The sequence below is a fragment of the Schistocerca serialis genome, chromosome 3 (genome assembly GCF_023864345.2).
Source record: "Schistocerca serialis cubense isolate TAMUIC-IGC-003099 chromosome 3, iqSchSeri2.2, whole genome shotgun sequence".
In the NCBI taxonomy this organism is placed as follows: Eukaryota; Metazoa; Arthropoda; class Insecta; order Orthoptera; family Acrididae; genus Schistocerca; species Schistocerca serialis.
In genome coordinates, this window is record NC_064640.1 from 337,974,775 (window position 1) to 337,992,622 (window position 17,848).

The 17,848-nt window shown below is 37.9% G+C and overlaps 1 protein-coding gene across 1 annotated transcript in view; it reads left to right on the forward strand.

Annotated features, from left to right (window-relative positions):
- Positions 1-4,394: 4,394 nt before the first annotated feature.
- LOC126470143 (zinc finger protein 277) overlaps positions 4,395-17,848 on the forward strand; it is a 146,489-nt gene continuing 133,035 nt past the window's right edge. The window contains exons 1-3 of the mRNA XM_050097757.1: positions 4,395-4,508; positions 13,611-13,821; positions 13,914-14,070. Coding sequence (XP_049953714.1) covers positions 4,490-4,508; positions 13,611-13,821; positions 13,914-14,070 — 387 coding nt within the window. The 5' untranslated portion in view covers positions 4,395-4,489. The remainder of the gene's footprint in view (positions 4,509-13,610; positions 13,822-13,913; positions 14,071-17,848) is intronic.

The window sequence follows — 17,848 nt, forward strand, 5'->3', positions numbered from 1 at the left end:
CAACTGTTGCTAAATGACGACAGCTATTTTTCCAAGTAAGTTATGTTGTTTCCCAACAGATTGCTCTCACATCAGAAAGTTTAAGGGTCAGTTGTACAATCTCAGGTTAAATCCGTGGATAGCTTACTGAGGAATAGGCTGGCCATGGGTTAACTGGGAGTGCGCATTGTATGACACCATGTTATTCCTCATTTAGTTATTCCCAGAGTGGCGTTCCCATCCAGTTAAGTTGGCAACAACTTAAGGGTATCTAGAATGAAAATGTCCACTCTACAGCGGAGTGTGTGCTGATATGAAACTTCCTGGCATATTAAAACTGTGTGCCGGACCAAGACTCGAACTTGGGACCTTTGCCTTTCATGGGCAAGTGCTCTACCAACTGAGCTACCCAAGCAGGACTCACGCCACGTCCTCACAGCTTTAATTCCGCCAGTACATCGTCTCCTACCTTCCAAACCTCACAGAAGCTTTCCTGCAAACCTGCAGAACTAGCACTCCTGGAAGAAAGGATGTTGCAGACACATTCTAGAAACATCCCCCAGGCTATGGCTAATCCATGTGTCTGCAATATCCTTTCTTCCAGGAGTACTAGTTCTGCAGGTTCGCAGGAGAGCTTCTGTGAGGTTTGAAAGGTAGGAGACGAGGTACTGGCGGAATTAAAGCTGTGAGGACGGGGCGTGAGTCTTACTTGGGTAGCTCAGTTGGTAGAGCTCTTGCCCATGAAAGGCAAAGGTCCGGAGTTCGAGTCTCAGTCCGGCACACAGTTTTAATCTGACAGGAAGTTACTGGGTATTTTCATGTACATCATTTCATATGTACTTTAGCCATCTGCAGAAATAGCGTGCATAACGTGAGCGATAAGGGTTCCAGATCGCAAAGTTGTTCATTCGAGGATATTTTGAATCTGGTAGATACTGTAGACGTGTTCAAGAGTATAGTATAAAACATAAAACTTCTGTGGCCTCATTCAATGAAAACATTGGTGCAAAACATTTAACTAAGTCTATAGAGTACTTGCATGTACAACGGTATAACGATCTATTGTAAAATTAGGTAATGGATGAGGTATTTGTCGTTTGATCACTACGATATCTTTCTAGATTTCAGAATAAAGTATGGGAAAAAATATACAACAGTTTCCATTTATAAAAAACTTTACACAGATCGATAGAGCAGCTACAACAGACATACGATTTTCCCCCACAAGATAGAAACATATAAATATTATTCCCAGAAAAGAAAGCAGAGGGTACAGATTGGTGGCACCCCATACATGGAATGTAAGTTGCAAGTTTTTTAGAATGAAATTTAAGATTTGATGTAGTTGCCAAGGGATGGACGCCATAGTCCAAGAGGGGACATAATATAAAAGAAACTGTGAAATGCGGTCTGCTTTGTGGAATAGTTGGTCTTTTCAGAGTCTCCAACTGTAACAACACAGACATCATTAAGACTCATTTGACTGACAATCCTAAGAGGTGTTACAGGCTGGCTTGCTGTTGCATTTATGTCTTAGAGTAATTAATTCATTACAGCAACGAGGGGTTTCTACAGAAAGGACCTCCGTTGAAGTACAGAACACTGTGCATCCATTTTTGCAGTTATTGAACATGCATAAATCTTGTTTACATGATGTGACTATGAACAATTATATTGAGCATATGTATGAAGAGTAAGGCGCCAACATTTACAATAAATAACCACAATAATTTTTATAATCCTGGGGTAGAAATGTACCTATGGCACATATCCAAACTGGGAGCTGTTGTCATACCTCACCCTAAATGTTTGAGCAACACGAACTATATCATACATAATTTTGGCTTTTTACGATCTTCTTTAGCAGATAGATGTAATCTGGGAGAGTAGGGGAAGTGCTGGATGCATGACACTTTCACTGTGTTCTTCCTTTTCTGCAGTCATCTCAGCTTAAGACCGTCAGTTCTGTTTTCAGAGTAAAAATACCTATTCTCAAATGTGGAAGAATTAGCAGAGCTGCAGATGGTGCTGCTTCAAAATTAGCATGACAAGAACCAGAAAAGGGAGAAAGATCTGTATTGGTTAAAAGCAAGAGCATAAAGTTCGAAATTAGGATCAGAAAACACGAATCAAACAAATGATTTCAGAATAACAGAATGTTTATTTTATTTTCATTTAATTACAGCAGAGAACTGAAATATCTAACAAAACTGTCTCTTGCATATGTTGTCCAGTGCCTCACACATCCTTTCAATAATCCCGCTGGCTATCCCCTTGCAAAATGAATGAAGTATCCAATGGACAGAAAAAATCATCAAAGGCAAAATATTTGAGCGTCAATAGCAACTGCATCATTGGTGGAACAGAATCATTTCTGAAAGAAAGAAAAAGAAAGACGTGTCACAATTTGTTTGACAATTCAAGAGAAATTTTAAAACGTAACTTGCTACTCACTCCTTTCACTGTTATGATTATGTAGATTCAATAACTGAAGACTCCTTTTTCGCTGGACGACAATACCTATATCCCTATGACACACAGACAACAATTACTTTATGGTAAATATTGATGTGGTTGTGTGGATAATACTAATAACAGAAAAACACAACAGTGAAATCCTACAGCTTCCTCGAAAGACAGACTTTCCTACTCATTTTACTACATTAAACCTAGCTTGAGTAAGCACAAATAATTTACACTTTTATAGGAATGTTTCTAGGTGGCGTTCAGTTTTTTTACTCTGAAGCACTCTCAAAAACATGGAAAGTGGTTTTCTGGTGGGAGATATGAGGGAACAATATTTTCTGCTATAAATGCTGCTGAGAGAACTCTGGACATTAGCATACTATCAAACTTTTTGTTACAATAAACAGTCATAAGCCATCAATTTCAGAAAAATGGTACTTCACAGCAGTGCAATATAAGATATTTCAGTTTCAGTTACATTCAGCTAGCTACAATCTGAAATAAAGGAGGGCACTGAAAAATAACTTGATATTCAAAGAAAGAAAAACAAACATAGCATTCCAGGCACTCCTTCCACATGCTACAACAACATTGGTTTATTAACTAGACTCCTGTTCTGCTCCTATAACATACATACATAGCTATTATTTTATGATAAATATGGATGGGCTTATGTGGATAATACTGATAATTGAGTGACACAACAGTTATGTTCTGTAGCTGAGGAGGCATCACCATTTTTCAAATACTATCTTTCCTGATAATCTTACTGTGTTAAACTTATCCTGAGTAAGCCCAGGTAGTCCACAGGCTTCAATGAATAATGGTAGGTGGGAGACAGTGTTGTTGCTCTGAAGCATTAATGGGCCTGCAGTCCCAATATTTTCACTAAACGTCGAAAGTTGTTCTGACATTGTTGTGATGTTTACAGAAACGGTCATTCCTAATAGAAAATAAGAGTGGAAAAACATTTTCTGCTACTGAAGTAATGTTGCTGAATGAAACTGAAACACTAACGTTTTATCAAAACGTTTTTCTGCATGAAAAATCGATGTTTTCGTCTAGAACTGAAACAGCTGTTAATCCAAATAGTACCCATAACTGATGTGGTTCTTCGATTTCGTTAGGTCTATTAAGATGCTGTTAAATAAAACGAAACAGTCCTTTCCACTACTGCAGGAACTGTAACAAACACCAGATAAATAAGACTATTTTGCCAGGAATCGTCATTTTATTGCGTTTGATTTACATAAAAACGCAATGAAATTCGCGATGTACTGAAATCAAATGCATACTACTACAAATAAACAGTATTGTTTTAGAAAACAGAAATAGTCTCACCTGTCCGTCATATGCTCCAGTTCCTCACGTACAGGATTGAAAAGACGAAGTACGCTTCGAGAAGCAAAATCTGAATATAAATGAGGAATCGACGACGTCTCACTTTTTTCTCCTTCCTCATTCTCATGAACAGTTCAGACAAAATCTCGTCATTGCTGTCTGCAACTGCGTCTGTGACTATTCCTGCCATTTTCAAAACTTGTTCCCCAGTTAAGCTCGCCAGCCGGCTAAAAATCACCGGTTAACGAGTTTATTCCCCGATTAGGTGTTATTCCGAGTACGCACGACGCGTTTCTCGCGCTATTCCGGAAACAGAACTTAACCGGCTAATAACTGGAGAGTTTACAACCAATCCTAAAAGAAAAGGGCTAAGTCTACTGACGCATAGCACGATCCAACTCATGTAAATCTCCGGCCTTGGTAGTTTCAGTGACCATTCCAATAACGAAAAATGTTCCGAAAGACTTTAAGAATTATAAACAATTTATTATTTCTTATGACGGATTTTTTATCCGCCGTCTTTCATCTGCTCTAAACAGATTCTGATCTTAATGCTGAAGTGTACGAGAAAGTACATATCTTTGGATTTATTGTATTGTGTTACATCTCTGGGGGTGGTTGTCAATTAGCAGAGGAAAAGGTGTTGGTGGAAAGGGAAGGGGTGGAGTAGTTTTGAGGTTTAGGAATAAATAATTTAATACGTATGGAGTTTACGGAGGAAGGTACTGAAATTTGCAGTTGAAGCCCAATTGTCTCAGCTGCTAAACAATTCTCTGAACCACTTGAATTTTTTACTATGTTTTCCGGCAGAAATGTATGTAAAATGAAGCCGTATAATGCATTACGTCAAAAGTGCGCACAATGAGAGGACTAAATAACATTGTATTAACAGTAAGATTTTCTTCTCTCTTTCTTAAAAATGTAGGCAACGCTATTTTGTAGTTTCCATGCATGCATTTTGTTAGTGTCATTACCCAGTATCTAGTATATTTTCTACTTTCCAGCATCGTTTCCTCACACATCAAAAATTTAGTCGTAAAATTCAACGATTCCTCTGTGCATTATTTATTCAAAAAAATCTGAGAATGTGCACAAGTTTACATTTCTTAACGAAAAATATTCTCACGTAATGGCACTAACCACACCCCTCCCAAGTACCCTTTAGCATACACACTGCTTGATTTTTGACTGCGCGCATTGGTACCACGTAACGGTAACTCCGACGAAAAATATCAGAACCGCAGATTTTTTTTTAGATGTTTCAGACCCGTCACCCCACCCCCACCCCTCGTCCTGGGGGCCGCACTACCTGAACCCCCTATCGTTCTTTTTTTTTTCCCAAATGAAACACTGATGCATAATTAATGACTTTATATATATATGTATATATAGCTCGAATATATTACGCGCTTGATAGTTTAAAACAGTACATGAAAGCGTGAAGAAATATTCTTTCGGTACAAGGTACATGGATGTGCAATAATTTGCGTAAACCCAATTTTGATTTTAAAATCTTTTCTTTGCCATACATGTAAATACAGTATAAATGAATTTGAGGTCATATGCTAGATTTAATGCAAATATTGACATATCGCACCTCGGAGAAGACAGGTAAACAGTAGAACATTTTTGTCAGGTTTACACAGAGATATAGGGTACTGGATATATGTTTATCATAGGCTTATTCATTTGTGTGAAAACCCACTCATGCCACTAGCAAGGTGTTGATACCTATTTGACACATTCTTCCGGGACTTCGGTGTTCAATGGTTGTTAAAATACAAGTGGGAAAGCAGAATGGTTTGTTAACATCATTTTGAATTACTTTACACAAAATATCAAGTTGTTAAGTAAATGCCTCCATTAGAAGATGTGACATTATAAATTCTCATTCTGTAATTGTTTCCACTAGTCATAACCCGTACCTTGAAAAATGTTTAAGTAAGCTAAACAAAATAATTAAAATACATCCACATGGTCAGTCATTTTCTCATCGGTCGTTGCTGAAATCTGATGTGTGATTAACTGTTCATTTCTGTTATGACTGTTACCCAGTACTGTACTGTTTTTATGAACCTTACATAGATTAATACATGTGTAACATCCTGTTAACAACTCTCTATAAATACAGTGGTTGATAAAAATGTTAAATATATCTTCATTGTTGTGAAACTGAAATTACCTCTGTTTTTCCTCATTTCCTACCTGTAACACTTTAGGGTGGTAATTTACAAAATGCTCATATTTAGGTGAGTGGTATAAGAATACTAGCAAGCATCCGACAAATGAAGGATGCTCATTGAGAGTTTAATCTTTGGGGTATGATTTTGTATGTCATTTGCAATAATTTTACCAAGTTGAGTGTGTTCAGCTATCCCAGTAGTTGAAAGATAAACAATGTCCTATAAGAAGAGTGACCCAATCCTAGTACAATCTGTAGGCAAATATAAAAATGAAGATGAAGCATCTGTGATGTAGATTGAAGTTTGGAATTTTATGTTGACTCTCTCTCTGTGTCTGTTTTACGTGGCCCTTTTTTTTTTTTACAGCCAATAAATGAATTTTTTTAAATGATAGGTTTGGTGGGCTAGTTTAGTATGTCTAATGCCCAGTCAGGGAAGTAAGTCTTTTGTATTGTCCTGGGAAATTCCTTTGATCTATAAATGACCAGATTATCTGTGAGAATTATTTAGAATTCATTGAGGTTAAGATTTTGCCAACAAAACTTAGTAATTTGTAAATCATGACCATTTTGAATAAAGAAATAATATCAAAAGAGGGCCACTTTCAAGATGGGTCTGACATACCGGTTGTTATGCACTGACGTAGTGCTAGATTATCAACTTGAAACAAAAAGAATAAGCCATGTTTTCTGTATAACTGGGCAAAAGTTTACCATACTGTGGAATGGTAAATGTAGTATTTAAGTGTGTACCTTTGTCTGTGGTTCCTGTATGCATGTGAAATGAAGGTAAACATTCAATGTTGATTAATAACATTGAAGGAAAGAGCACAGAGAAATAAGAAATTTATGGCGTTTAGCAGTTGTGTGAAGACTGTTAATACAACCTTCACATAGCACAGCACATCAGATCAGATTGTGACTATGGTTAAGAACTTCAGAAAAAGTGCAAGTTCTTACACTGACATGCATTTTTCTATTTTCAATGTACCTGTGTAAAATTATGACTGCACTCGAAAATGGAAGATTAACTAAGCATATTATTAAAATCGACTAATATTTAGCGCTTGCTGAAATTAATGCAAGTAGGTATTGTGTTAATATAATCTGCTGGTGATTTGGAAGATGTGTTAAGAACAACTATAACTGGAGTAAAACTTGTAAATAATTAGAACTACTTTTCTCTAAAAGATGGACTAAGAAGTAAATCAAGCTCATATAGGAGTGGGATGTGTACTCTTTATTCTTTCTTTTTCACCCGTTGATGGTACTGACTGCCAGAAAGTGGGTTTGCAAAGAGGAAAACAAAATATAACAAACACTTGGCACCAGTGTAAAGACAGTTGGAAGTTTACAGCAATTGATGCTAAAAATATGCAAATTTTATCATATGTAAAAGGAATGTTGTTAGTGTACTCAGTTCGGTGATTGGTTCGATGCAACTCTAGTCACTAGTCTGTCATGTGCAAACCTCTTCATCTCTACATAACCCTTGCAACTTACTCATTTGAACCTTCTTACTGTAGTCAGTCCTTGTCTCTCTGTTTCTGTCACATCCCCCCCCCCCTTGCCCCCCCCCTCTCAACTACTGTGTGACATTGTACCACATCTTTTTTTCCTCAATTTGATTCAGTACCTCCTTGTTAGTTATGCTATTTACCCACCTAATCTTCAGCCTTTTCCTATCACACAGCATCTCAAAAGCTGCTTTTCTTGTCTGAATTGTTTGTTGTCTACATTTCACTTCTGTACTGGGCCACAGCCCAGACAAATGCCTGCAGAAAAGACTTCCTCCTCATTAAACTGTTGTTAACAAATTTCTCTTTGTTTCAAAAATGCTTTTTTTTTCCTTGCTATTGCCACTCTTCATTTTACATCCTCTCTACTTCAGCCATTATCATTTGTTTTGCTTTACAAATGACAAAACTCGCGTATTATGTTTTGTGTAACATTCCATGATATAATTTCCTCTAAATTGCCTGAATTAATTCAGCTTCATTCCTTTATTCTTGTTGTACTTCTGTATATGTTCATCTTATAACCTCTTTTCAAGATGGTACACATTCTTTCCAACTGCTTTTCCATCCTTTGCCATTTCTGAAAGAATTACAATATCGTTAGCAAAGCCCAAAGTTTTGTATATCTTCTCCCCGAACTTTAATTCCCTATACAAATTGCTCCTTGCTTTCCTTCATAGCGTGTTCAGTATGCAGATTGAATACTACTGGGATAGGCTAAAACATTGTTTCACTCCCTTCTCGACTATTGCTACCTTGTCAGTCTTTTGACTCTTTCAACTGCAGTTAGTTTTCTGAAAAGTTTTGGATAATTTTTTGCTCCCAATATTTTATATTTGTTAAACTCAGGATTTTTGAAGAATACATTCAGGTTTCAATTTTCAAAAGTGATCTTCAAATGCTGTAAACATAGATTTGCCGTTCTGTAGTTCATCTTCAAAGTTAATTTACAGGGCGTTTCCTCGCATGTTATACATTTCTTAATCTTTCCCAAGGCCAGCATCTATCACTTGTTCCATTCTTCTGTAAATAGTTCATGTCAGTATTTTGTAACCATAACTTATTCACATCAATTAGCACCTGCCTCCTTTGGAATTGAAACTGTCTTCCTGAAATCTGAAGGTATTTCACCTGTCTCTTACATACTGCATGCCAGGTGGAATAGTTTTACCATGATGTGTTTCCCCCAAAGATCTCAACAATTCTGAAGAATGGTCATCTGCTTACAGGCGCTTGTTTCAGATTGGGCCTTTCTGTACTGTGTCAGATTCTGGCAGTATCATATCTCCCAGCTGAAGTTCATCTACTTATTCTTCCCTTTCTACAATATTGTGTTAAAATTAATTTCCCTTATATGGCTTTCTACATAATCCCTCCTCCTTTCAGCCTTCTCGTCTTCGCATAGCACTAGCGTGCCATTGCAGGTTTTAATAATCATACAGCTGCTTTCTGTTCTCCTTGTGTTACTTTATGTAAACAGAACTTATTAAATCATGTAAGTGGCCAGCGTGTTGCCCTCTCCCTCTCCTGTTTCTTGAAGTTAACCCTGCCAATTCTTCTGCTTTCAGTAAATACACCTGAACTGTTAAACATCTAAACTTGCCCTTGAAAATAGGCAGCTGTTTGTTATATTAATAAAGTGTGCAAGCTGCTTATCCATTTTGAATCCATCTTTAGTAGGATCTCAAGTATGGGTGGTCAACTTAGTTGATGTGTGTAAATATTATTACCTTTATATCTAATATTGTAGCTGTGTACACATTTCTGTGGCATAGTTGAAAAATTTACATTTAAATAAACTGTCAGTGTTTTAAATTTTCTACAAATGATGCCTTTATAATGCACCCAACAGCTTTCTTGTGTAATTTTGTTGGACTTTATATATGTACATACATGCTGAATTGCCATATAGTGTCACACAATATAGATAAGAATGCATGTCATACGCTGAGGTGACAAAAGTCATGAGATACCTTCTAATATCATGTTGAACGTCCTTTTGCCCAGCATAGTGCAGCAGCTCAACTTGGCATGTTGTTGGAAGCCCCTGCAGAAATATGAGCTACGCTGCCTCTATAGCTGTCCATAGTTGCGAACATGTTGCCAGTGGAGGATTTTGTGTACAAACTGTCCTCTTGATTATGTCATATAAATGTTTAATGGGTGGCGAAATCATTCGCTTGAATTGTTCAGAATGTTCTTTGAACCAGTCATGAAAAACTGTGACCCGGGGACATGGTGCATTGTCACTCATAAAAATTCCATTGTTGTTTGGTAACATGAAGCCCATGAATGACTGCAAATAATCTCAAAGTAGCTGAACATAACCATTTCCAGTCAGTGATCAGTTCAGATGGACCAGAGGACCCAGTCCATTCCATTCAAATGCACCCCACACTAATATGGAGCCACCGCCAGCTTGCACAGAGCCTTGTTGACAACTTGGATCCATGGCTTCGTTGAGCCTGCACCACACTTGAAGACTACCATCAGCTCTTACCAACTGAAATCAGGACTCATGTAACCAGGTCCCAATTTTCCAGTCATCTAGGGTCTGACTGATATGGTCATGAGCCCAGGAGATGCACTGCATGTGATGTCATGGTGTTAGCAAAGGCACTCACATTGGTCATCTCCTGCCATAGACCATTAACACCAAATTTTGCCACACTATTCTAACGAATTATTTCACGCATTATTACTTGTCTGTTAGCACTGATGACTCTATGCAAATGTCGCTGCTCACGGTCGTTAAGTGAACGCCGTTGGCCACTGTATTGTCTGTGGTGAGAGGCAATTAATCATATTTTGTATTCTCTGCACACTCTTGACACTGTGGATCTTTGAATATTGAATTATATCTCTTGCACGTGGTACTCCCAACATTGTATATGTGCATATCACTATCCCATGAATTTTGTCACCTCAGTGTATCTTTGCAACAAATCCTCAGTGTTGACTGCTTGCAGACTTTTCTCTGAGGGGAAGATATGTGTGCACTTGTTTTTGAACAGATTTGATTGTTTGTGATGCCATAGAAGAATTTCTGTTACTATAATTTGTGAAAGGTGGTGGGTAGGAATAAGTAACTCACAAAAAACTCGCGCGCGCGGCCACACACACACACACACACACACACACACACACACACACACACACACACACACACACACACACACACACACACACACACACACACACACACTCCAGGAATTTGTAACACTAGGTTTCAGAGACCTAACTCCCAAAATTTCACTTCTAATTATGAATAGATTTTTGCCATTGGTTTATTTAATTGTCCCTTCTTACATCTAGATCTATACTCTACAAGCACCTTATAATGTGAGGTTGATGCTACTTTGGGTGCCACCATCATTTCTTCTTTTCCCTGTTCAGTTTGCAAATAATGTGAGAGAGTGAGTGAGTGAGTGAGTGAGTGAGTGTTGGTAACCCTCTGAGCTCAAATTTCACCTTATTCTGTTCTTATGTCTATGCAACAGTGGAAAACAGGGAAGATCTTTGAGTGTACCATGAACTTTTCTCTTTTTTCCAGAGTCTTGAGTATGTATGGTATTAATTTTCTTGCAAGAACTAATTTTTCAGCATAGGCTGTTTTTTGCACCTGGTGTAATAATGAATGTTGATCCACAATAATCAGGTGTATAGCTTTCACATTGCATATGTCAGTCATTTTCACACAGTATTTTAACTGACCTATGTAGCAGTGTATACTGATGGGCCTAACTGTGAGAATTCTCAGAGCGGCTCTGTATTATTTGCTGAATGTGTGTTGAAAATTCTCTTACTAAATTAATTTGATATTTCTTTGACAGTTATGAACAATGATGGGGTGATGAGATGTAGTCATGCCACAGAATTCATCTCATCTGACTTCCTAATTCATACAGTACATGTACCATCAGAGAAGATAGTCCATGATTATGTAGGACTCAATTATTTGCATACAAAGAAATCAATAATATGTCGTCATGCTGATAATGAGACCACTGAAATTTCAGGGCAGTGTGATTGGAGGTGAAGCAAGGGATACAATTTACATTCACTCTGCATAGCCATTTAGCTATTGAAGCACTTGGTTCATGGGAGGAGGAGTAGGTATACGTGAAGAAAAAGGAGGAGAGATTGCTGGAACTGATATAATATCTGTGATGTACCCTCATTTGTGCCACTTGTTCATTGCCTCTCTCCACCTATCGAAACTGTTCACGATTGGATTTTTGGAAGGTGAAGGAGCCCTTAATTTTTCAAATTCAGTTTTCAGTTGGATGTGGCATAAGAACTATGCTCTATGGGTGGCATGTAAATACTTTGGAATCTACTGCAGTCATACAACCAGTACAGATTTTGTGTGTGATATTCTGAAATATGCAAATGATTAAAGAACTATTTGCTTGATATTAATCTAGGAAGAATGGTTTTGATTGCTCTTGCGGTTTGACATGTGTTACTCCACATGATGATACCACTGAAAGTTAGTAGACCACTCTCTAGCTCAACATTCACTTTATGAGGAAGAAAACACACTCTGTTCTCCGAAAAAGCCACTGGAATTTGAGATTGCACTGTGTGCATTCTCATGTTCAAACACCAGTTTCTTTTGTTCATCTTGATTGTGGTATAGTAACAAATCCAAGTTCTTCACCGTAGAAAGTACTATTTTAATAGTGTGTGTGGTGTCACCGCCAGACACCACACTTGCTAGGTGGTAGTTTTAAATCGGCCGCGGTCCATTAGTACATGTCGGACCCACGTGTCGCCACTGTGTGATCGCAGACCGAGCGCCACCACAAGGCAGGTCTCGAGATACGGACTAGCACTCGCCCCAGTTGTCCGGACGCCATTAGTAACATTGCATGTATCTACAGAGTCTCACTTGTATCGCCACAATCTCCAGATGTACCACAAGGATGGATTAAAGTTAAGTATTCCAGCAGCTACGTACTTTTCTTTATAGGATTCATTACGTATCCTGTTTCAGACCTCACGCCATCCAGCTTTAGCTTAGCGCGTGCCTTTCGGCTTCCTCTCATTGTGTCTAGGCTGTCTTCTCTAGACACAACAGTGTGCTACCCAAATTGCACAGTTTTTGAGTATTTAATTGCACCACAAGACAGGTTTTACCCTTTGAGAATCTTGTCACAGTTACATACACAAAGAAACAATCTTCAGCACTTTAATGTGAATTCAGTTACGTATAGGGTATCTGGTGGTATGACACACTGATCTGCTTCCAACAGTTTTCAGCCAGCAGCAATATTGTCTGCAGAGGCATATGAAATTCTGAGTTTAGTGTAAAATATCCTGAATACTCTAAGTGTGTAAGTGATGTGAACAGTCTTATCCAAGCATTGACATAAATTCATTGTAACACTGTCAACCATCTATAAAGGTTATACTGCAAAATTGGCCACCATTTGTCTTTGTTCCACTGCAACATTCGCCAACATTAATGTATCAACTACTACACAAAATATGAAGCTCTTGACTGCAGTACATGATCACGTCCAACTATGAAGTGATATGCCCAATTGGTATTAGCACCCATTGCACATACACTGATAAATGCATATAAGCAACATACATGTGTGTGGCCTGATGAAGAAAGCAAGTTTGAAAGCTCATTGGCAATAACTGTTTCTTTTTTTTATGTTTGCATGTTTTATCTGCATGGTAGAAATGGTCACACCCCACACTAGAATGCCCCATTACCATATTGATTTATTCAGTTTCATATTTTTTCTCCGAGATCAGATGCTATGCCTTAGTGTCCCAAAAGCTTTGTCAGCTCAGTTGCAGTCAAACTGTTGCCTTCAGATATCAAAACTGGAATAGATACTCTTGAATAACTTTTTTGTTGCTGCAGCTGTAAACATGAAATTGTCTCAAATTCTGCAGTGGCCTCAGACATACATTTAAAATTCCATGTACAATTCTTTCTATTAGGAGATCACTTTGTAAATTATCATTCATTCATTCATTCTAAAACCCTTTTTTCATAATTTTTGAAGAAATGTTACTAATATTGTTAAAAATAGGATTTGTTTTCTTTTAAGTATGTATAATGCTTCTTCCTTTAGTATATTTATTGAGATAATATATTTCAGGTGAGCAGGGGAAATTTTTTGGACCATTATCTTTCACGGAAGTGGACTTAGAACACTACATTCATACTTTAGATGTGGATGAGTTATTGCCATGTATCCTGTGTGAAGATAAATTTGTTCTACCAAGTAAAAACAAAGAATTTATAGAACACTTATATGATTGTCACAGATTACTCATATCTGATCTACACCACATTGTGGATTTGAAAAGGTAAGTTTATTCACATTATATCCTAATTATGCTTTTTTTTATAAGCTGATATTCTTAACATACATACCCTAAATATCTGCTAATATCTCCAGTTACTTCAGATACTGGAAAGACCGATTTGCATCTCTGCCTGTAACTGATGTGTGTCATGTGATAGAACAACAGTTTTCGTCTCATGGTTCTTATGTATTGGGAGCATTTGTAGAGGAGGACAAAGCCTTGAGAGAGAAACTACAGCGTAAGCGGTTGGTAAGTTATGGATTTAAATATGTGTGTAATACTGTATTATGTACTTCAGCTATTCAGTTACATTTTTTCATTAAATATTATTATGTAGAACAATAGATTATACAGACAAATGAAGAAACTGTATTTATATGGTTACTTGCTTGGCTTTTAGTTGTTTCTAAAAGAGTACTTACTTCTATTCAAGAATTCCTTTATAGTAGTGGAGAATTTGAAAAAGAGAAACAACTTGGCATTTGAAAATACTTCTAACAGACATTTTATATTCGTGGGTAGATTTTATAGTTTTGCATTTCACTCCATTCTGTACCAATGTTAGAATTAGTAGAGTAAAATGCAGATAATGTTTTCTTTTAGTGTTGTATTTATGTATACTTCTATTACTTTCAAACTGCCGTGGAAAACTTAATTTTATTATTCATAAATTTACTGTCAGGACGTGGTTAATATCCCCAATTGATTAAACAGATGGCTGCAAAATGTGTACATGTGAAGTCCAAACATTTTAATTACTTTCTGCTGAACCTCAGCATTTTAGGTCATCTATCATATGGCTTCTTGAGGTTATGTTTGCCAGTGTTCAACCCAAAAATGTAGAACTCACTATTCTGTTCATTATTTTTTGTTGATCCACTATGTTAATACACAATTAATAAAATGTTCTGGGCCATTATGCCATAGTCAACTGGATTTCACTTTAAAATCCAATGTTATGTCCCCATCTGTGGCAGACATTTTCAATAGGGGTCGTAGCTTCTTTGAATATCCAAATCACACCATGGCTTGCTACTGACTACAGCAAAATTCTGCTTCTACCCAGTGGCATGATATCACGTTTTGAATGCACGAGTTCTATTGGCCATAGTCGACTGCAATCGTCGGCTGTAGTCCACAGCTCATGGTCTCGCTGTCGCGTTCACGCTTCCAGAGCACAGGGTCTCAGGTTCGATTCCCGGCGGTGTCAAGGATTTTCACCTGCCTGAAGATGACTGGGTGTTTGTGTTGTCCTCATCATTTCATAATCATTCATGAAAGTGGCGAGATTGGACTGAGCAAAGGTTGGGAAATTGTACGGGCGCTGATAACCACGCAGTTGAGCGCCCCACAAACCAAACATCATCAGCATCACATCGTCGGCTGTTGCTCTCACCCCATGGTGTAAGACTGGTGCACATCTTTTTCAGCATCGGAGTCCAGATGTCATTCAATTTTATGCCATCCTCCTTCCTATTGAAATTCCTTGAGTGTTTTACAATTTTTATGGCCTCTCTGTATAACCTTTCATTGTATCCTTGCTGTCTCTGGATCACTGGGTCCCGGGTTCGAATCCCGGTCGGATTGGGAAATTTCTCTGCTTGGTGACTGGGTGTTTGTGTTGTCATCATCATCAGCATCATCATCATCATTTGTGACAGTGACTTGATTGGACTGTGAAAAAAAATTGAACTGTGTAACAATTGGGACTTTGTGCAGGTTCTAATGACTGCGCAGTTGAGTGCCCTACAAAACCAATCATCATCATCATCGTATCTGATTGTGATTTTGTCCAATCAGAATAAATGTAGTGGTCTCCTGGCTGCAAAGCATGTTCTGAAACAACTGATCTGTCAGTTATCTGCAATTGCCCTTGAGCTCTTTTAGTCATTTTTTGACTTCTTTTTGTACTGCCAGTGACACCTCCCCATAACTACACAGAATGCTATAAATTCCTGCTTTTTCCAGCAGTTTGTGAGCACCCTTGGGCGATTTTAGGTGATCTTATATCTTTCGGATGGGTTTGTAGTTTACTATGATTTTCCACTTTTCCAAGGTTTTTCCTATATGGTCAGTAACATCCTTAATGAAAGGCAGGAAAACTTTCAGTTTCACTGGCACTTGAGCATCGCTATAATTTCTACGTGGTCATCTTAACATTCTTTTCACCTCAGCGAATGAATAACCATTTTAGAGCAATGCACTGATGAGATGTTTTAATTCTGTGACAAGCAGTTCTGGTTGACAGATTTCCCATGCTCTTGCCTGCCAAAGTTTTTATGATGCCTTGCTTTTGTTTTGGGTGGTGGTTCAGATCTCGGTGTAGGTAACAGTCTGTGTGTGTGGGTTTTTGGTAAACCATGTTGCCCAAGGTACCATCTTCTTTCTTGAAAACTAGCACATCATGAAAATTCAATCTTCTGTTGCAACACTTCATTGAGCAGAACCATAGTGAATTACAATACCACATCAAAACTAACACGTTCTCCAGCTGTACCCCTGTGCTGTCTAATTTACTGACAAAATATGCCCAGTTCTCAATATCCAAGTCCGATCGACACACATATGGTCATATTAATGTTGTCAAGAACTTGGCACCTATTTGATTGCCACATTCTTGACAACCATATTACGACCATATGTGAGGCAATTGGATTCATATATCAAGAATTTGGCACATTTTATCAGTAAGCTAAGTGCCATTGTGGTACAATTTTCCTACCGACGTTGCAGAACTGTTCAAATATTGCCTCACAACCATGTATTTCAAATGAAACAATGAGCTCTATGAGCAGATAGATGGTGTTACTATAGAAATCCCCTTAAGCCCAGATATAGAAAACTATTTTATGGAAAAATTCGAGGAGCAGACATTGGAAACTGTGAACAAGAAGCCAAATATTTGGTTCCAATGATAGGTTTGTCTTGTGGCACCAAGGCAGGGAGAAACTGGATTGTTTTCAAAACAATCTCAACTGGATCTGTTGAAGGATTCAGTTTACCATGGAGGAGGAGGAGGCAGGAGGAAGATTGAATTTTCTAGATGTGCTAGTTTTCAAGAAAGAAGATGGTACCTTAGGCCACACGGTTTACTGAAAACCCACACACACGGGCTGTTACTTACACCAGGTTTCAAACAACCACCCACTACAAACGTGGGGGAACATAAAAATGTTGGCAGATACAGCAAGAGAAATCTGCAAACCTACTCTGCTTGACACAGAATTAAAACATCTCATCATCACAATGTTCAAGAATAGTTATTCATTTGCCGAGGTGAAAAGAGCCTTAAGGCCACCACATACAAATCATAGCACTGTTCAAGTGCTGGTGAAATCAAAAGTTTTCCTGCCTTTCATTAAGGATATTACTGACTGCATAGGAAAAATCTTGAAAAAGTGGAACCCGAAAGATACTAAATTACCTAAAATCAGCCAAGGATGCTCACCAATTGCTGGAAAAAGCAGGACTTTATAGAATTATGTGTAGTTGTGTGTGTGTGTGTGTGGGGGGGGGGACTGATTTTGTTTCTGGCATGATGCACAACTCGAACACCATCCCAAAGAGGGACTTTTCTGACAGTTTCATATGGTTTTATGAATGTTCTGTGCGCTGTAATCATGGGGGGAGGGGGGGGGGGGAGGACTATGTAGAACAGCTTTTAGCTGAAGCATTAAAACCACCATCTTAACTTTTTTAAATTTTTTATTAATTCAGCCTTGAAACTTTCTGAATTAATAGGGCATATGACCGAAATATTGTCCAAAATATGAAAACTACAATGACATTGCATGTGCTTGAATAGTTCAATAGTTGTGCTATCAAAGTATTGGGAAGAGCTCTCTAGGACTTTGATGGAAACATAGGTAAATAATGAAATCTTATCAGATCTAAGAATAACATCATCTTAAAATATTTGTCAGTTTACAAGTTTTTGTTGCAATGGTGTTCGCAACGAGCCAAAAGGGCATCTCCTCCTATAAGTACAAGTGGACAGGCCATAGAACTTATTTCCCATTAACTTCTC